Source organism: Phacochoerus africanus, chromosome 2, assembly GCF_016906955.1.
Source record: "Phacochoerus africanus isolate WHEZ1 chromosome 2, ROS_Pafr_v1, whole genome shotgun sequence".
Lineage (NCBI taxonomy): Eukaryota > Metazoa > Chordata > Mammalia > Artiodactyla > Suidae > Phacochoerus > Phacochoerus africanus.
In genome coordinates, this window is record NC_062545.1 from 278575551 (window position 1) to 278595261 (window position 19711).

The 19711-nt window shown below is 65.0% G+C and overlaps 1 protein-coding gene across 9 annotated transcripts in view; it reads right to left on the bottom strand.

The window, feature by feature from the left end:
* Window positions 1-3675: 3675 nt before the first annotated feature.
* The window catches only part of CCDC187 (coiled-coil domain containing 187), a 48396-nt gene continuing 32360 nt past the window's right edge, over window positions 3676-19711 (bottom strand). For 7 of the 9 annotated variants that reach the window (XM_047768921.1, XM_047768922.1, XM_047768923.1 and 4 more), the window contains 11 exons: window positions 19278-19468; window positions 18014-18101; window positions 16635-16781; window positions 15637-15788; window positions 13263-13426; window positions 11256-11344; window positions 11009-11084; window positions 8942-9069; window positions 8520-8611; window positions 8028-8104; window positions 3676-7799 (listed from right to left, as the gene is read on the bottom strand). In XM_047768921.1, the coding sequence (XP_047624877.1) occupies window positions 5971-7799; window positions 8028-8104; window positions 8520-8611; window positions 8942-9069; window positions 11009-11084; window positions 11256-11344; window positions 13263-13426; window positions 15637-15788; window positions 16635-16781; window positions 18014-18101; window positions 19278-19468 (3033 nt within the window). In that variant the 3' untranslated portion in view covers window positions 3676-5970. The remainder of the gene's footprint in view (window positions 7800-8027; window positions 8105-8519; window positions 8612-8941; window positions 9070-11008; window positions 11085-11255; window positions 11345-13262; window positions 13427-15636; window positions 15789-16634; window positions 16782-18013; window positions 18102-19277; window positions 19469-19711) is intronic. The other 2 variants (XM_047768924.1, XM_047768925.1) reach the window with 2 other exon arrangements.

Below are 19711 nucleotides of genomic sequence, written 5' to 3' on the forward strand. Positions count from 1 at the left end.
GGGTTCTGGTTCTGCCTTTCTGGCTGCCGATGGAAGCAGCTGGGGGGGGAAGCAGGGGCCATCAAAGCCCCTGGAAGAGACGGTGGGGCTCAGGCAAGGGGTGCTGATGAGCAGGGTTAGACTTTGGTTGTGGTGTGAGGGTAGGATGCGTGCATTAAACCCAGGGTGTGTGACAGAGAGGTCACTTCTGCCTGCAGGGCTTTGGCAGCAGCATCGGAAAGAATGGAGCTGCTCTTGGCTGGGAGGAATGGCTGCAGGGAAGGAGGTGAGAGCAGTGCGGGGGTGAGCGTGGAGGTCTCGGCCCGGGCTTGTTCAATTCCAGAGCCCTCGCGGCGTCTGCAGTTGGCATCAGGCCACAGGTTCGTCGTGTGAGTCTAGGGCTCAGAGGATAAGTCGGGCTGGCTGAGGTCCTCACGGGAGGCAGCGGGGACTGGAGGGGGCCGTCCACACGCTGAGCCCTGGGCCTGCAGGTGCAGGGCTGAGGAGAGGAGGGGACGAAAAGGGGCAGCAGTGGGAGGGCCATGGGAGCAGGCAGATGGCTGCGTGGAGATCAAGGCTGGGAATCCAGAGCGAGTGGATTTGACCTGGCAGGTTGGCTCCCTGGTGGCCAGACAACGGCCCTGAGTAGATGCAGGGGGCAAAGAGTGACCGGATGTGTTTGGCGAAAGAGAGGCCAGAACGAAGAGGCAGTGAGGGACCAGTGACGCTTCCCGGGAATGGCGCTGGAAAGGGGAGCAAAGGGATGAGATGGGAGCTGCAGGCCAGGGTGGCGAGGGCAGAGGAGAGGGACACGGAGGAGGGAAGAAGAAATCCAGCCAGCCCAGGACCCCAGCTAACAGGGGTGATGGACAGCAAAGGGGTCCCACACCCCTCACCTGCCTGGCGCAGCTCCCTCCCTCTCTCTCCACTGTGGGGCCCTCCAGCCTGCCCTCCGGAGCCCTGGGGCCCAGTGCTGCCTGAAGCCTCCTGCCTGGCGGGGTGCCCTGGGCTGTGGGAAGGACGCCGTCACCCTGCAGACCACGCCCACACCTGCTTCACTCTTCCGGAGGGACTTAGCTTTGGAACGCTGTCTTCGTCTGCTCGGCTGCCACAGCGAAACACCACAGACCAGGCGACTTAAACGACAGACCTTATTTATTTCTCACAGTTCTGGAGGCTGGACGTCCGAGATCTGGGTGCAGGTAGGGTCAGTTTCTGGTGAGACTCACTTCCTGGATGCAGACTGGGGGGGGGCACCGAGTTTGCGCATGGAGAGGGGGGTGTCTCCTCTCCTGAGGTCACTCACCCCATCCTGGGGCCCCAGCCGCATCAAACCCCGATCACCTCCCAAGGTACCTCCTAACACCATCACATCCAGGCTTAAGGCTTCAACATAGGAGTTCTAGGGGCGCACAGACCCAGAGCCGCTTGGAAGGGCCACGCGGTCTCTCCCCATCAAGTCTCACTGTCACTCACGGCCCTTCTTTTAGGGCTTGTGTGTTCCCTGTCCAGGGGCTGAGGGGTGGGAGGGGAGGGCTCTGGGATCCCCGCTCTCTGGCAGGGATGTGCTGCCTTAGCCCAGTACGGGGAGGCTGCACCCGAAAAACAAGGCCACGGTTTCTCAAATCCCAGGGCCGCTGGCCTATGGCACACAATCGACTTAATGAAAAAAAAGGCACCCATGGATTGTAAAATGCGGCCAAATGCAGAAACGTTAAAACCAGGGAGTGAGTTGTGTCTGAGAGTGGATTAGCCAGGCCCTGCTTCCTGCCTGAAGCCCCCAACCCCCGGTGCCCTCCTCCTCCTTGCCTTGCCTCCCTGCAGGAGAGGGGGGCGCCTGCACTTCTGGACTTCTGGGCACTAAGATCCACCTCTGACGCCGCAGGGATTAAGTTCACATCTGATGGCTGATGACATGAGCTACGGGTACACCCATTTTACAGAAGGGGAAACCGAGCCTCGGAGGGCCAAGGGCTGTGGTTAAGGACACTCGGCACGTGTGGCAGATGGGCTATCAAACCCGGGTGCCCCCAACACCCAGGAGGGCCCATTCTGACGCCTGTGTCCCCAACAGAGGCAGGGCCCCCTTCCAGCTCCAAGTCTCCTGCCTGGTAGACGTCCTGGTTACAGCCAGCTATAACCAGCTGGACGGCAGCTATCTCTTCTCCGAGCATCCCCCAAAGCCCCCGAGAGGGCAGGTTCTGCACGAGATCGAGGGAAGAAGGGGACAGACACACTCCACCTGCAGTGCTGGCCCCAGAGCGGGCACCGCTGGCCACATCACACCCCTTCGGCGGGGTTGGCCTTCAGGCCCAGCTGGTTAAGGACGCCTGCCATTCCCCGGAACTTACAAGGAGGATTATTCCTGAGTGCTGGCCACATGCCGAGGGCAGAGCCTGGCAGGGACAATGGCCTGTGTCCTCACAATGACCCGTGAAGAGGGCGGTGACTGGACGTGGAGGCGTGGGTGGGGGTGGCCCTGCCACACCCCCACCAGAGGCAGAGCGGGCCTTAGGATGGCGGCTCCGAGCATCTCTAAATGCCTATGTTACAACCTGGATGGACACAGGCCAGGGAGAGGCCCCTAGAGGGGAGCGGCAGGCGGGGGTGGGGCGCAGGGAGCCCCGAGGTGCTGGGGGTGTGTGTGTGTGTGTGTGAGATTCTGTCCTTTCCTCCCAGCCTGTGGTCGAGTTTTGCAGACAGCACTCCTGCTCCCAGCTTTGCCTGGGGCAGAGGAGACACCGGACGGGGGACACATGCAGAGTTGCAGTTTGCCATCTGATGGCTGGCACAGTGTGGGTCGGACGGGGCGCCTGGCCGACTTCCTGGGCCCTTGACCCTGCGGGACTCAGTGAGCCAGTTCTCAGCCACTCCCTCGATGGCCTTGTACCCCCGCTAGGCTGCCGGAGAACCTGACCCGGGGCCCCGGCTCCCTCACCGCCCGCCCCACGGGCCCAGGGTGAAGGCCCCCGGGGCCAGAAGGCACCGTCTACGCTGCGTGTCCCCAGAGGACGGCGCCCTGGGCCTTCCTTTGTACTTTACAGACAGGCCGTAAGGGCTGCACGGAGGAGGAAGTCATCAAAAGCGCTCGTAAAGCTCGCTGATGATTTGGGATTTAAAGCGCCGGAGGTGAGTTCATGGGCATTTTATGCAGGAGGGACCGGCTAAGCGGGAAAGCTGAAGGAGACAGATCACAGGAAAATTCGATGTGGGGTTTAACTGAGAAATAATCATTTTCTATGAAAGATAATGGCTTCTCTGGAGGCTGCTATCCAGATTTATTGGCCCAAGAGGCTACAGGGATTGGAGCCAAGGCGAGCTCGGGGAGGCCTTGGAGGGAGCAATCTCGAAATGGAAGTTTTGCCCCAGGTCAATACATCTGAGCGCCAAAGCCCCCCGCGCCGCACCACTGGCGGAGATTAAATATGTCCAGCACCTTCCGTGGACACACTTCCTTCCCGGGCCAGTCATTTCATCACCCAGGTCCCCCAGATCCAGCGCCACGGGAAGGTACGGCCGGGGGGTCCATTAGCCCCCTTCCCCGGCCCCCCTTCAAGGGTGAGGGGCCCCAAACGGGCACTGGCACCGGGGAAGGTGGCAGATCCATTGGGGAGCCCCTGCCAGCTGGGGGCGTGGCCACCCATTCCAGCACCTGCCCCCAGCCCCCCGACCCCAGACTGGAATTCGAGGCAAATCTGCAGGGTTTCCACGTGAGAGATTTATTGCCGTGCCAAACGTGTGTGTGTAAGATACATAATTCCTCTCACACGGCCTCGTAAATCCACAAGGGTCAGCCATAAATAGAAAAAAATAAAAAATTACAGACTAATTTGTTCAGAAAACTAGAAAGAAGTCAATAAGAAAGCAGTAGCTCAAAATGTGTTTTGAAGCTGCACACAGAGAAGGAGCACACGTTGCCCCCCGCAGCCCCAGACTCGCCCGCGGTCGAAGGTGGGCCTGCGAGGCGTGGGCGTAACATTGGCCCCCCAATGTGCCTCCCTGAACCGTGACCCCGTTCACGATGACCCGGGCGTGCTGGGGGCCAGGCCGCTGAGCTGGTCCATCGGGACCTGAGCGGCCGCCGCAGAGGCTGGAGCCTGGTGTGGGGCGCAGGAGCTCCCGCCTCGACGCGAGGGCCCTGCAGTGTTCTTGGGTCTCCCCGAGCTCGCGGTAGAGGCCGTGGACAGGGGCTTTGCCAGGCCAGCTTTGGGGACGCCTCCCACTCAAAACTACAAGCGCACCAAAGTCTGGGTCGCCCCAGGGGCCCCGAAATGTAGTCAAGCGAATGAGTTCCTCTCCCAAAGCTGGCGAAGCTGAGTCCTGGGGGGCTAACCCCAGGCCGCTGAGGTCCTTAGGCCAACACCCTGCCCCCCCCGTCAAGCAGGTATCTTCCAACCGGGGTTGGCTGGCTGGGTGGGTGACATAGCACAGGTGGGTGACAGAAGTGATCAATGGCTGGTAACCAGATAGAACGCGGGCGGCCACACAGACTAGACGGCTCAAATGACAGGGAGAAGGTTGCTGTGGGACAGAGCGAGTAACCGAGCCATCCAAGCTCTGAGCGTGAGCTCCGTCTCGAGAAACCCGCTTAACGTCCCAAGTTAGAAGCAGATTTGAAAGCTGCTTCCCTGTACACAGGAACCAACCACCGAGCTCACTTCAAAGCCGCTTCTCCAAGTGCACAGACAATGCCATTCGGGACAAAAATACTAAAGACACCGACACGAGCCAGCCCCAACCAGGACACGCTGGTCGTGCAGGCAGGTCCGTTGAGAAGACGCTGCAATGTTTCCAGTGAATTCCCTGAGCACAAGCTCCGAGGTGCTCTCACGTTAGAACCAGCACACACACACCCCCACCCAGCCTCCCGACCACCCTGGGAAGATGGAGCCGAGGGATACGGGGGCTGCTGTCCGGACAAGCGGGTGCTTCGCCAGGAGGGCGGCTGTGCCTGCAGCGCTGCTCTGGGCCAGGGGTGGGCTGCAGAGCCCATCCCTGGCTTGGGGGCGGCTGCTGGGGGTAGTGCTGCGGTGGCCCGTCCTTTATGGGCTCAAGGGTCCTTGCACCGAGCTGGCCCCGGAGCCACCCCACACCCGGCTTCCTCCCCGCGGGAAATCCTCCCGAATCGACATCAACTCCCTGGACACCTGCCTGCCTTTGGTTCTGGGAGAGGCGGGTTCTGCCAGCGGCCTGTGGCCAGAGGACGTCCCTACAGAAGCGCGTTGCACAGGGGCCCAGGCGCCAAGGTCTGTGGACAGCACTGTAGCCCTTGCTGCTCCTTTGGCAGAGGCTGGCCACTGGGAAACGGGCTCTCGTTTCATCTGGGAGGCCTCCTGAGCACGTTAAGGGGGCTGCTGGCCACTCACCCCCAGAGGACGGGCCCAAGTGGGGACCTTCTTCCCTGCTGCCACCTCCCCTGATCTGCACACCTCAGCACACAGGGGACACCCACACGGATCTCCCAGCCACGCAGCGTCGGCTGGATGCCTTGGAGGCCCCCAGGCCCTCCACCTTTGGAAGGCAGAAGCCAGGGAACACGTCCAGGCTCCCCATTTAGGCAAAGTAGAGGGATGGGGCAGTGCAGACGGGACCCCAGCCTCAGCTCCTGGCCTCCACGAACCCCTTCCTCTCGGCCTTTGCCGAGGCGCAGGCACCCTGTCCGGCTCGTGGGCTCCGAGTTCACCGTGGGAGCTCCCTGCCCAGCCCTCCCTCACGTCCGCGACCTCCACCCCTCCCAGGCGGCCAGCTCTGGACACACCCGTGCGTCCTTCCACCTGCACGTCTCCGAGTCAGAGCCACTTTGGAGTCCGTGTCCAGGCCTCGGCCCCAAGTTGGAGGCCCGTCTGCAGGTCTCTTCTCTGCAGGGAGGCCCGGCCCCAGCAGCACAGGCCTCCTGAAGCCTCCCGCACACTCACGCTGGCACATGCTCACGCACAGTCCCACGACGGTATCTCAGACATCCGTGCATCACCACAGGCCCTCCCCGCCTTCTCAGAAGTCCCGTCTTCCCCGTGACTGCCCAGCAGCCGCTGTGAGCCTGGGCCCCCCGGCTGCACCTGCCCGCTCCTCCGTCACCAGGCCACTGGGTGGGGCCGGCTCCGTGAGTGCAGCCAGAGTGTCGCACAGAATCCTTCTGGTGAGCTGGGTGGAGACCAGGTCCACCACCTGGGCTCTCCCCATGCCCGGGAGGTCGGCGCGGGGGCCCCCCTGCCCAGAGCCAGAGGCCCCTGGGTCTCCGGCTGCCAAGAGCAGAAGCAGGCTCTCCCCAGGCGCACAGGCCACTCTGGACAGGGCTGGGGGCTGTGCCAACTGTGCGGAGAGCCCCTCGGGGGCGTCACCTGCTCCCCCACACAAGGGGGACTCCTGGCCGCCCACGGCCCAGTCCTTCCCAGCAGAACCTGATTCACCCCATTGGTCCCCAAGGCCCCCGCCCTGTCTGGCTCCCCCCAGGAGGAGCCCTGAGTCCTGGGGCCCCGGGGGCAGCGCCTGGGGCAGGCCCTCCTCAGACAGGGAGGGCAAGTCTCCCGTGATGACGGAGGCGTCTTCCCCGGGGGCGCCCAGTGAGCCCGCGGGGGACACGGTGGCTTCCGGTGGGGAAGGAAAGTCTTCTGAGTCAGGGCCTGCGGGCTCGGCCTCGTGCTCTGCGGGGAGGTTGGGAGGCGGGGGAGGGAGGCGGGGGTCCCCGTGCGTGGAGGACGGGAGGTCGGCGCTGCCGTAGGTCAGCATCCCATCCACTGGGGACTGGACCTCAGGCAGGACACCCTCCGCCGGGGGAGGCCAGGCTTCCTCCGGGGCAGAGGGGGCCCGGCACCCCCCCCACCCAGGTGCCCGGCTCTCGGCTGCCAGCCCACCGGGGTCCCCAGGAGGAGCCCGTGGGCTCAAGGGGACCTCAGGCTCAGAAGAGGCCTGTCTCAGCGGGGGGTTCTTGGCAGCGGACAGGTGGGGGTGAGCCTCCCGGGGCACCTCAGGGCAGCCCCCTGAGGCCTGCACAGGCCCAGGCTCTCCTCCTTTGCCCAAACCTGCCCCTTCGGAGGCCGAGGCCCCCAAGCGCAAGGAGAGGGACAAGTGTGAGTCACCAGAGGAAGAGGTTCGGGACGGGAAGTTCACGCCGGCCACCTCCAGGGACCACCCTCTGGCTTTTCCTGTGTTCGTTTCCCTGGCCAGGCTCCCCCTGGCTCCAGAATCTTCCTGCCTCTGACCCTCCCCAGGGCCCAAGGAGGGAGCTGAGTGGAGACGGGGCTCCAGGCGGAATGAGCCTCCTGCAGGCGAGGAGCACCCTGGGGCCAAGGGCCCTGGGGCCCGGGGCTCTGGGGCCGGCCCAGCGCGCGCGCCAAGCTCGCACAGGCTCCCCTGGTCCCAGATCTGGCTGGATGCCTCTGACAGCTCCGACCCCGACCGCGGAGAGGGGGTGTCGGCGAGAGGCAGCAGCCACCCCTCCCTCGGGCCGCCCCCCACCCTGCCCTCCAGCCCCTCCCGGGTCACCTGCCCTCTGCCCTGGTGGGATCCCGAGGAGTCAGGAGCAGAGACGGGCCCGGACCAGGCGAGGTCGGCCTCGGGGGTGTCCCCGGCCTCCCAGTCGGACAGCGAGGCGGAGCTCTCGGAAAGCTGCACCAGGACGGCGGACACTTTCCGAAACTCCTGGAGAGATGGACAGGACAGGCTGTCCCCAGAAGGGGAGGCGGGGGACGGAGCCGAGGACCCCGAGCAGGTCCTGGGAGCTGACTCGGCCTCGGAGCCCAGGTCCGAGGGGGCCAGGAGCTGGGCCCGGGGGCTGCCCTCGGGCTGGGTGGGTGGTGCAGCCAACCCAGCAGCTGCGGCTGCTGCAGAGAGAGGAGGGTTTAGGGATGACGGTGACACCTTTTCTACGGAGGACGCCCCCCAGCACTGGGAAGACCAGCCCCCTCCCCGTGGCCCCCACGCCAGTGGATCCGAACCAGAAAACCCCGGACAGAGGCAGAAGCGTCTAAGCCGCAGAGAGGGCGGGCTGCTCTGACGTAGCAGCTGGTCCCCTGAAGTGAGGACCTGGGGGGTGGGGGCAGAGGCGTCACCTGGAGAGGCAGGCAGCTGGGCAGCTTCCTGGCAGGAGAAGGGGCCTCCGGGGGCCTCCTGCCCACTGGTCTTGTCCCTGCAAGCGCATCAGGAAGTCTGGGGGTGCCCCCAGGAAGAAGCCGCATCTTCCAGCCTCCTTCCCAGGGCCCAGAGGCTCCGCAGGGGGCCCTCAACCACGGCACATGCTTGAAAAACCTGCTGCCCGCTGTCTGTCCCCGGTGGGAAGTGACCCCCGGAGTCTAAGGCTCCCAGGTCTTTAGGGGGTTCTGCCCTCACTCCCCACTGGATCGGGTCACTGGGAGTCACCATCTGAGAGAACTCAGAGGGCACAGGGGTGGGCTGGGGGGCACGGCGGGCCCAGCCCAGCACAGGGGGACCAGGATGGAGGGAGGGTCCCGGCAGGAGGACAGGACGTCCCGGCCAAGCTGTCTCCAGGCCCGAGGGCTGCCCCCGGCCCAGGGAGGGTCCCACCAGCCCTCCCGGCCCCCCACCTCTGTTCCCCTGACCAGCACTCCATCGCATGGGGCTCCTCCGGGGGGCCGCTGGCAGGATCCACCCTGCTCCTGCCGCCTTCAACCACCTGCTGGAAACACAAGAAATGCCACGGCCAGGGTGCAGCCCCTGCTTCTGGGCATCCGTCTACGTCCCTTAGCTGCGGACGGGGCCCCGGGCCCTTGCGACCACTGCAGGGAACAAAGCCCACCCCCCACTCGTCAGACAGCCCTCCTCCCTGTGGGCTCCAAAGACTCAGCAGGGACAAGCCCCTGGGAAGGGCCAGAGGTCACAGGCCACCAACACCGTCCTCTGAGGGACCAGGTGAGCCGCCCACCCAAAGCCACACAGGAGGGCCCCGCGGAGCAGGGCAGGGCCGCCTCTCGGCCTGCAGACCGTGCAGGGCCACGCCGCGACTCACGCTGGCTTGCTGGGGGCCGCAGGGGCCCTCTGTGCCCGGGGACTGCTGACTCCTGCCCTGGACGCTTTCTGGCAGAGCCCGGGTCTTCTCCTCTGCTGACCAGGGGCTGGGGTGGGGCTGGGGGTCTCCTGTGAGGTACAGGGACTGTCAGCAGCAATGGGCACCGGGCTTGGAGGCAGAGGGCAGGGGGTCCCAGATGCTGAAGCCACATGGAAATAGCCTTTTCGCTTTTTTCCTGCAGTGCCCATGGCACATGAAAGTTCCCAGGCCAGGATCGAACCCTTGCCACAGCAACGACTCGAGCCATGGCAGTGACCCAAGTCCCAGTAATGGCAATGCTGGGTCCTTAACCGCCAGGCCACCAGGGAACCCCAGAAATAGCCTCGAAGTTCAAATCAGCTGCAACACCTACTTGTACTTGCTTAGTGAGGACAGAAAAATATGCAGTTACCCGCTCCTAAAACGACCCTGTTGCTGGAGACATACTGATATGAGGCCCCAAAACACTTGAGAAACATCATTTAAAAGGGAGAGATGGTGGTGCTTCCTTGCGGCTTAGTGGGTTAAGGCTCTGGTGTTGTCACTGCTGTGGCTGTGGTTACTGCTGTGGCGAAGTTCCATTCCTGGCCCGAGAACTTCTGTCTGCCGCTGGTACAGCCAAAAAATTTTTAAATATTTACTTATTTATCTATTTTGCTTTTTAGGGCCTCGCCTGTGGCATATGGAGGTTCCCAGGCTAGGGGTCGAATCGGAGCTACAGCTGCCGGCTCACGTCACAGCCACAGCCATGTCAGATTCAAGCCACGTCTGTGACCTACACGACAGCTCACGGCAACACTGGATCCTTAACCCACTGAGCGAGGCCAGGGATCGAACCCGCAGCCTCATGGTTCCCAGTTGGATTTGTTTCCGCCCTGAAACATTTTTTGAAACGTAGAGCCTTCTTGATTAGTTTTTTGGGTAAAACCCCCACACGGGACTCATGAGCCCTTTGGCACAGCCGTTCTCCCCCCGTGGCGTCACTCTCCAGGGGCTGTGCTGAGGACCCCGCGCTCTGCCCGCTCGGGCGCTGCTGGGGAGGGGGCTGGGGAGGCAGGGCAGGGCCGGCCTGGAACGTGTCCGGGTCGGTTCCGAGCAGCCGGGATGGGGACAGGGACCGCGGTGCGGTCTTTGCCAGGAAGCTCCCGCGGGCTACCCCGTCTCCTGACCATCTTCCGAGGCCTTCATTCTGCCGGGGACCTGGCAAGGGCTGGGATGGCGTCGACCCTAAGGCCACCAGCCTGAGGGGACCAGAGCGATTTGTGGAAACTCCACCAACGGGAACGCCTCCCTCTTGTCCGTGGCCCTGGCCGAAGGCTGCGCTCTGGGGGCTTCCGCACGACCGTGACCATGACCGTGACAGCGTCAGGCGGGGAGCCCCTGTGGGCACCGTCCCGGGCCATCACAAGCTCTGCGGGCAGCCCGCTGGGACCAAAGCAGCTCCAAGCCCTTCCCCACTGCACGGATCCGCCCCGAGGTCCCCTCTCCCGACCCCCACCACAGGGACCCCCCCCCCCCCCGCCCCGGCCCCAGACTGGCGGGTCTGAATCATTGCCTTCCTGCTCCTGGGGGCAGGTGCGAAGAGGGGCTTCTGAGCACAAGCCTGGGACACAGGGCTGGAGGGAAGGTGAGCTCCAAGGTGGCACCCGGGGCGCTGGCGACCCAGGCCATCCAGCCTGCTGCCCCAACATGCCACCGCCACCAGGGCTCCCCAGAGCCGGAGTGAGTCTCCTCCCACCCCGGGATTCAGGATGCGCAAGCACCTTAGTGGACAAAGACCCTGCTGGCAGGCTGCTTTCCACATCACCACCTGTCTGTTCCAGATAAAGGGACTGAAACACGCACAGCCAGCCGCGCTTTCCCTCTGCTCTGGCCCCACGACGTGCCGAGCCGGGCCTCTCCCTGTGGTTTCCTCCTGGGCCCCCCTGCTCTTATCTGGGGCTGGCACTGCCTGGAGGGGACCCATGGGGTCTCGGGGCTTCTGGCAAAGCCGCCCGGGGAGGCGCTGTGAGCCGTTCGGGGACTTACCCAGGGGCGGCTCCTCCACTGGCCGGGAGCAGAGCTGAGCTGCACCGACGCCCCCCTCCGCCTCATCCGCCTGCGTCTACGAGGGGAGGAAAGACGGCCCTCCTGCAGGAGCCACCGGGGCTGCAGTGGGGCTAAGGACCCCCACCAGCACCCGGGGTCCCACCGAGATCAGGCAGAGACGAGCAGAGCAGGGGAGGGTCCCCCAAGTGGGCAAATGAGTGAACGGGCTTTCTGGGGGGTTGCATACAGGAAAGGCTGGGCCCGGTGGCTGTCCGGGGTCCGGGGAGGCTGCCCACTGAACGCCTGGCAGAGCGACACCAGGCTGCTCCCTTGGCTCTGAAAAACACAAACCCAAACACTGCAGCTTTGACCGCTCCTTGGAGACAGCCCTCCAGAGCGTGGGGAGCCCCCGAACCTGCAGAGGAAGCAGAGCTGGTCTCTGAGGAAGGGGCTCTCAGACACCCCTCCCTCTTCAGCACCCAGCCATCTGTGCGCCCCAGACCCACTGTCTCCCTGGGACCCCAGTGCCACACCCCGAACGCCCTCCTCTACACCTTCCTCTCCTTCCAGTTCCCCAGAGACCCCTCAACACCCACCCAGCGCCTCCCAGACTGTGCTCCAGGGCACCCTGGGGTCCTGAGACATTTCCCGGGGTGACCCTGGGGGGCTGGAGGAGTTCAGTGAGCACGGCCCAGGGCCGCTCTGCAATTCACCCCCCCCCCACGCCCATCCATCTCTGCTTAGAGAAGCTTTCTCTAGAGACGTGCCGGGAAGTCAGAAAACCTGTTGGCCAGGTGGCATGTGGTTTTGGCAGAAGCCACCTGCCAGGGGAGGCTTCCGGTGACGGGGCTTTTTAGGGGACGAAGCGGAGGGAAGGCGGCCCCTTTTATGGGCAGGCCCAGGTCTTAGCCCTCAGAGCCAGCGAATGGGCCCGTATTTGAACACAGGGTCTTTGCAGATGCCGTTCCCTTGGGATCTGAGACAGGCTCGTCCTGGATTAGGGCGGCCCTAAACTGAGGCCCAGGGTCTTACAGGAGCAGCAACGAAGATCTGAGACACAGAGAGGCCGTGGAGACGGAGGCAGAGGTTGAGGCGATGCTGCCACAAGCCAAGGAACGCCTGGAGCCCCAGCAGCTGGGCTGACAAGGCAGGACCAGCCCCAGAACCTCTGGCGGGAGCGTCCCTCCGCCAGTGCTGGGCTCTCGGGCTCTGGCCTCCAGAACTGGGAGAGAACGCACGTCTGCCCCGTCAAGCCGCCCAGCGCGTGGCCCTCGGCTGCAGCACCGTGCCTGGACGGTGCACAGAGGGGCCGGGAGGAAGTGCAGGATCCTGCCCGGCTGGGTGGCCGCCCCGGCTGCTGTCAGGGCTCTTCTGGCATCTGGGCTGGTGGGGGCTGCAGTGCATGGGGAGCAGCGGGGGACACCACCACAGGGCAGGCTCTGCCCAGAGGGACAGACCAAAAACAAGCCAATCTCTCCGGACCGGAGGACGGCCTGGGGGCATATCAGACTCCGAGTTCCAACACGTCCCCTGCCTGGATGCACAAGCGACCCACACCACTGGGCCCTGAGCCTGAGAAATGCGGCCCTGACATCAAGAGAACAGGGACGGAGCTCTCACTGTGGCTCGGCACTTAACGAACCCGACTAGTATCCATGAGGTTGCGGGTTTGATCCCTGGCCTCACTCAGTGGGTTAAGGATCCTGCATTGCCATGAGCTGTGGTGGAGGCCTCAGATGCAGCTCAGATCCCACATTGCTGTGGCTCTGGTGTAGCAGCTCGGATTTGACCCATAGCCTGGGAACGTCCTTATGCTGCAGATGTGGCTGAAAAAAGAAAAAAAAAGCAGAGTGAGCCTTTGGTGGAGGGAGCATCCCTAGGGCTGGATTTGGGCCGGGCAGGGTGCCCTCGGGCAGGTCTGTGGGCCTAGGGACCAGCCTGGCAACAGCCTGAAGACCAGCTGGCTGCTCTGAACAGTTGCACCCACAGGAGCAGAGGTGCCAGGCTGAGTGGCCTCCCCCACAGCTGCCCCCACTGACTGGAACTGTTGACTCAGGTGTGTTGGGTGGCCCTCCTGCGGGATGTCTGCTCGGACACAGGGGCAGAGAAGCGGGGTTGCCCCATCACACAGCTCAGCCAGGCACCTCGGGACGTAGGTCTGTCTGACCCCAAGAGATGCCACTGCCGCAAGTTGCCAGGGTTGCCAAGGGGGTGACTGTCTGTCCTGGGCTGCCACTGTATCCAGCCTGGTTACCTTGGCCCACATGGCTGTGGCTCTCCACCAGCTGGCCTCCAGTGTCAGGCCAGTCGCCGGCCGCGGGTGCCTCCTCTCCCCACGCCAGCTTCGGAGGCTGCGGGTGACCATCCACGGCCAAAGCTGCCCGGGCGGCTGTCCCATCCTGCTGCTCGGTGCACGGGCTGCAAGGCAGTGCAGAGCGGGGTGACTGCCCACCCGGGCCGCACCCTCCCAGGGTGACCAGCCCTGACCAGAACCTTCCACAAGTGTAACAATACATCACATCCAGGGACAACTGTGGTTGGCGGCCAAGCAGTCAGCACAGGGCTCATGGGTCCCCCGACCCTGCAGCCCGTCAAGCAGGGCCCGCACCCCACACGGGGCCACCACTGCAGTGACGAGGCACAGGCTCAGTGCTGGCCTGGGGGACACCCCGTTTGTGCCCCAGCCCAGAGTGCAACAGAGCACCTGCCTGTCCGGACTCTGCGTGGAGACTGACCGCCAGCCCAACGAGCAGCGCTGTGCGAGCTGTGGAGACACCTCGACCCGTTGCAAGGCTCTGGGCACACGGACGGGTGGCAAGATACCAGCCCCGTCGCAGCCGCAAGGAGGGGCTGGGGAGCAGGCTGCCTGGTCTTGGGACCCCTTCAGAGTGCGAGGTCAGTGCCCACAGGGAGGCCTGCTCTGGAATGCTCCGCTGCCCTCTTTCAGGAGCAGCTGGGTGCCACTTCTGTTCCCTTTCTCCCCAGGCACCTGCCACGACTGGGCACAGCTTGCTGTTCCCCACAGGGTGACCCTGAGTGACTCCCCTGGGGTTCACCCTCCCATCAGGGTGGGTGAACAAAGGGCCAGGAGAGGCCTCGGGGGCTGGCACTCCCACCTCGCTGGGGAGGACCTCGTGGGCATCTGTCCGCACCAGGGTGTCCAGCTGCAGGTCCCCGCCCTGCCAGCCAGCAGCAAGGACGCAGAGGACAGGAAGGAGGCTGTGCCCAGGGGAAGAAATGGGCGATAGAGCGGGAATGGGAGGCCCCGCCCCCATGTCGTTTGCAGGCTTATCACCCCTCCCCCCACACTCCCTGAGAGCACAGGGGTCGCAGGTGGGGAGCCCACAGTACCCTGGGGGGCTGAGGCCAGGGAGAGGCCCCCTGGCACTGGCCCTGACCTGCTCAGAGCTCCGCCTCCCTGGCAGGGACAGAAGAATGAGGCGCACCTGCTCGTCACGGGCCAGGACCTCCCGGAAACCTCAGGGCTCCCCCGGGGGTAACAGAGCCCTGGAGCCACGTCGTAAATACACGGCTGTTCTCGGTTTCTGGCTTGCATCACCGGTGTGAGAAGAAACACAGGAGCCAGGTGCCCCCAGGACCCTGCCCTCAGGTCCAGGCCTGCCCGCCTCGGGTGAACAGCCCCCGCCCAAGGCTATAAACACACTCCCGGCACAAGCGGGTCTGCTCAGCGCAACGGGACCCGACGCACTCCCGGGGAGCAGAGTGGAGCCTGGGGCGCCTCTGGAGCCGAGGGGGCGAAGACCCCCTCCCCTGGGGGAGGCAGGGAAAGGGACCCAGTGCTGGAAGGGGCTGCTGGAGGCAGTGGTGCCCCTACGGGCAGGCTGGGTTCCCTGCGAAGGCCACTCCTGGGAGACCAGCCCGTGCGGTTTGTCTCTGCGTCCTCATCCCTGGCTGGCGCTTCGGGTGGGGGTGGGCGGTGCTGTGATCAGAGGCCCCCCACCAGCTCCTCAGAGGAGAAAGGGCCTCCGAGCTCTCAAGGGCCATTGCGATTAAGAGGGAAGGAAGGAGGCAGGCCCACTGCGACAGGGGCCTGGGGAACTCTTGATGGGATGCAGCCCTGCTCTGCCACAGCCAGGACCCCGGCCCCGGCCCAGAAGACCGGTCCGGTCCAAATGGCCCTCTCAGCTCCCAAGAGAGGCTCCCTGGCTGCAAACTGAGGCCAGGAGCCCCACGGCCAGGCTGCCCGGGGCCAGGCCAGCCTCGAGGGGGGCTGTCCAGCAGCTGGGGGCCCACACACGCACCCACTGTCTGAGCCAGGCTGCTCTATCTCCCTGGGTCGTTGTGCCCCACAGCAGCCCGGGGACGGCGGTTCCCTGCCCCCATTTAACACAGGAGGAAATGGGCTCAGAGAGGGGCGCCACCTCGGCCAGCGGCCCAGCTGGGAACACCCATGAACCTGCCTGTGCTCCCCGCACTGGGCAGGGCTGCTCTGGCCTCTGCCCACAGCGCTCTGGCAGCCAGTGGAGGAGCACCCCCCGTGTCCCCGCCCCTCCTCCCTCGGCAGGGCCAGATGGCGCAGGGCCCAGCAGCTGTGACACAACGGCCACCCAGCGGAGGAAAGGCTTTTAATGACAAGCACTGGGCCAGGGGGGCCCGTGACCACTCACTGCGGGACTTGCGGGCTCTCAGGGCTCCCGGAGGGGCGGTGGCTGATGTGCTGTGGTGTTGGGGGGCACAAGGAGCCCTGTGCAGGCCCCTCTGGCTGCCAGCTTGTCTGAGAGCCCTCCTGCCGGGCAGCCTTGACTTCAGGGCTGGAACTCTATGAGAAACAGCACAGGGTGAGAGTCCATCTCCACCCAGGAAAAACGGAGGTGGGCTTCACGCGGCTGCAGCCTTGGCAGGGCATGTGGCCTCAGGAACAGGCACCGGAGCCCCCCGCCCTGTTGCTGACGGGCCTCGACGGGTGCAGACACGAGGCCCAGAGCTGGGGGTCCTTGCCTGAGGCTTCCCGGGGCTCCGGGATGGAAGGAGATGTGGTGCCGTGGCATTGGGAGCCCTGTGCCCCCCGCAGGCTGGCCTAGGGCCAGGGGTCCTCCCGCAGAGTGACTGCGGCCCTATCCCAGCTGCTTCAGAGAACCCTACCCATCCACCCCCGCCCCCCATGGGCTGAGATGCTCAGCCTGGGGACTGAGTCTGGGTCCAAACGGCCTCTCTCATGTGACAGCAGGTGGGGACAGGGGAGCTGGAGCAAGGGCACCTTTGCGGCTCAGGGTTCCCCAGGGGCCAGCCTCTCTGAGGACCCCAAGCCACACCCTCCTTCCCGCGTCAGCCCCCAGTCCTACCGCTGCTCCTCACCACTGCCCCCCCGGAGCTCAGCAAAGCCTGCCCTCCACCCCCAGCCTCACCCCCTTCCTGCTGGGCCCCACCTCCGGGCCCATAGCACCTACGCGTCCCCTGGGGGTCTGGTTCCTCCTCCAGAGCCTGGCCAGGCTGCCAAGCCCAGGAAACGTCCTTGGCCTCCCGGCAGGTGCCACCCTCCCGCCCTCCACCTGCTCCGTCCAGAGGCCCTTCCCACCCGGGCCACAGGTGTCTTTACAAGGAACTTGCACATTCCCACAAAGCCGCCCGGTGACGGTGAGCCCCCAGGCCAGGAGAGAGCGCCCACCTGGAGCAGCCCGGTCTGGGCCCGAGGCTCCTGCTGCGAGAGGGCGGTGGACCTCCGCATGGACAGGGCGTCCTTCTGATGCTGCAGGAGCAGCTTCCTCTCCTGGTGCGAGAGCAGGTGCTGCTTCCGCAGGCGTCGGATCTCCCTCTGAACCGGCCAGAGGAGAAGACCTCAGGGAGGCCCCAGCCCGGCACACGACGAATGGGGGGGGTTTAGGAGGAGCCGGCTCCGGCGCTGAGCAGGGACCCTCCCTCGGCCCCCCAGATGCCCTGCCCTGCTCAACCTCTCTGCCAGGAGGCCCCCATGCACTTTAACGCCCTTGGCTTTGGCTGACAGGAGGCTCCAGCAGGAGGGAAGGTGGGGTGCCAGTTTCCCAGGCGCCCCCAGGCGAGGCTGGCCCAGGCTGGCTACACCCCTGCCATCCACACACGTCCTCCTTCTCTCCGGCTTCTGGGCTCTGTCCGTTTGCGAAACTGTCCCCCACTGTCCTCTGGTCCCTTCTGTGTCTCCGATGGCACGCCCTCGGCAGAGCCACCAGGTCAGGAGTGCACCCCGGGGGAGTGGCTGCCTGGACAGCTCAGGGGGGGACTGAGGCTCCCAGGGCTGGGTCCCTCCCCCATAGTCACAGGTCAGACCCCAACTCCACCCATGTCTCCACGCCCAACACGGGATCCCAGGTTCACCACTTCAGGCCATTTGGTAACTAGGGCCTTGGGAGCCCTCCTCCTGGCTCTGGGGCTGGCATGTGCCCTGCAGATAGTATCTGGGCCTCCTCCTGCTGCCCCTCTGCTTGGAGTGCCCCACACGCGCCACCCCACCCCTGGTCCACACAGGCTCCCCGGGATGGAGGGCAGGAGCCTGGGCTTCGAACCCCAGGCCCACCACCACCCTCACTTGCCAGCTGGGCGAGCCCCCGCCTCTGCCCCCAGTCCCTTCATCTGTATAAAGAGCATCGCCACCAGCACGACCCCCCGCAGTCGGGCGACCAAAATGAAAGGGCCCCAGCGAAATGGGCCCCACCCCATTTTCCAGATGAGGGAGCTGGGCTCCAAGCAGCTGGGAGCCGCGCTGAGGCCGTGTCCACGCAGCTTGCTGAGTGCTGGCTGTGCTAAGCCCTCCCGCAGCCCCACAAGACACACACCGCTGCAGAAAGAGGCTCCCAGGGACCCAGCCACCGTGCAGAGGCCACGGGAGTCGCGATGACAGGGCCGCACTCCGCCCAGGCCACGCTGCCCCTCCAGCGCAGGACACTGCCTGAGCGGCCCTGGCGGGGGCTGAACACTCAAGAACCGCCCAGTTGTGGAGCGGGACGCTCAGGTCCCCAGCCCCGGGAGGGCGGCAGGACCACCCGGGGTCGGCCCAGGGGAGCCGGTCCTTACCTGCTCCTGCTCAAGGTTGCTCAGGGCCTGGTGCTGCTTTCCTGCCAAGGCCAGCAGCGCTGTGTAGCTGCCGTTGCCACTCAGACACCTGGGAGAGAAGATGAGCTGACGGCCAGCCTTGGGTCCAGCAGGTGGCTGTGCAAAACCACAGGCATGCATGGCCAGCCCGGCCATCCGGGTGGGCCTGGCGTGTCCCCCTCCCACAGCAGGACACGGGAGGGGTGGCCCTGCGTGGGCGGCAGGGAGCCCCAGGTGGTGTGACGGCTGCAGCCCAGGCTGTCACTCTTGCCACCCCCCATGGCCACCTCTGGGCCTGAGAGGAAGGGAGCATGGCACCTCCCACCCTGGGCCCCAGCCCAGCTGGAAGGTGCTATGGGATGGGAGTTCTCACGGCGTAGAGACCCACAGCCTGGGAGGTGCCATCCTGGCATGGTCAGAAACGGCCAGGGCCCTTTGCTGGAAGGACCTTTTTGGAGACGAACACGGGGATATCAAGCTTAAAAAACGCATTCTCAGTGACAGCCGCTCCACTGCCAGGGCTTGGCGTCGAGGCAGGTGTCTGGGGGGTGTCTGTGTCTCAAGACCCAAAGCTGGGGACACCTGGAGGTGGAGCTACGGGCGCTGGCTGACGGGATGGTGCGGTCTCTGCGCCGGGTGCCCTGGCTGTCGTGGTGCTTACACGGGGATACGGAAAGGTTTTCCCCACTTTTAAACAAAAACTCAGGTTACAAACAGCATGTGCAGTCTGTTCCCAAGGCTGGTTAAGCAGCCACATGTGTACTGTCACCGACAAGAGCGGTCAAGACAGCCTGGGAGATGGGCAGAGATAATTTCGGAGAGGCGGGACTATGGGTGGGGTTTTGTTTTTGTTTTGCTTTTTTTAGGGCTGCACCCAGGCTTATGGAAGTTCCCAGGCGAGGGGTTAAACCAGAGCTGCAACTCCCGGCCTACGCCACAGGCGCAGCAACGCGGGATCTGCGCCACGGCTGCGACCTACACCACAGCTCCCTGCACCCCACTGAGCCGCCCACTGCGTGAGGCCGGGGATCGAAGCCGCATCCTCATGGATACTAGTCGGATGCCTTTCTGCAGAGCCACAGCGGGAGCTCCTGGGCTTTGCTTTGTTTAATGGGTCCTTTGCTTCGGGATGCTTCAGGTCTCATCGCCCTTTCCCGAAACGCCCATCACTGTTTGGGTCAGCGCGCGGCCGAGGCCGGGGCCGGGGCAGGGGCCGGGGTCGACCCCGTGGCGCGCGGACGCTCACCCTCGCCGCCGCTGCTCCAGCCAGGCCAGCTCCGCGCGCGCCTTCTCCTCCAGCGCCTTCTCGCGCAGGCGCAGCAGCGCGGCCCGGTGCTGCGCGCGCAGCTCCTCGTCCCGCAGGCTCTGTTCGAGCAGCTGGAGCGCGAAGCGGCCGAAGGCTCCGGGGGCCGGGCCCCGGGGCCCCTTCTGGCGCCCCTGCGGCGGGGTAGACCGATGGGATGGGGCCCGCTGAGCTTCGAGGCCCCTCGGGGGCCAGTCTCGCCAAGTGGGAGCAGCACCCAGCCCAAGGAGGAGGCTGCCGCCTCCAGGGAGCCTTCCCAGACCGGCGGCCCCCTTCTTCCCCCATCGTACCCCCTCCCAGCTATTGGCTGAAGGCAAGGCGGGGTCCTCACCCCCTCGGCCCGGTCCCAAGCCAGGCCCTCGTTTGTGCCCTAGAGG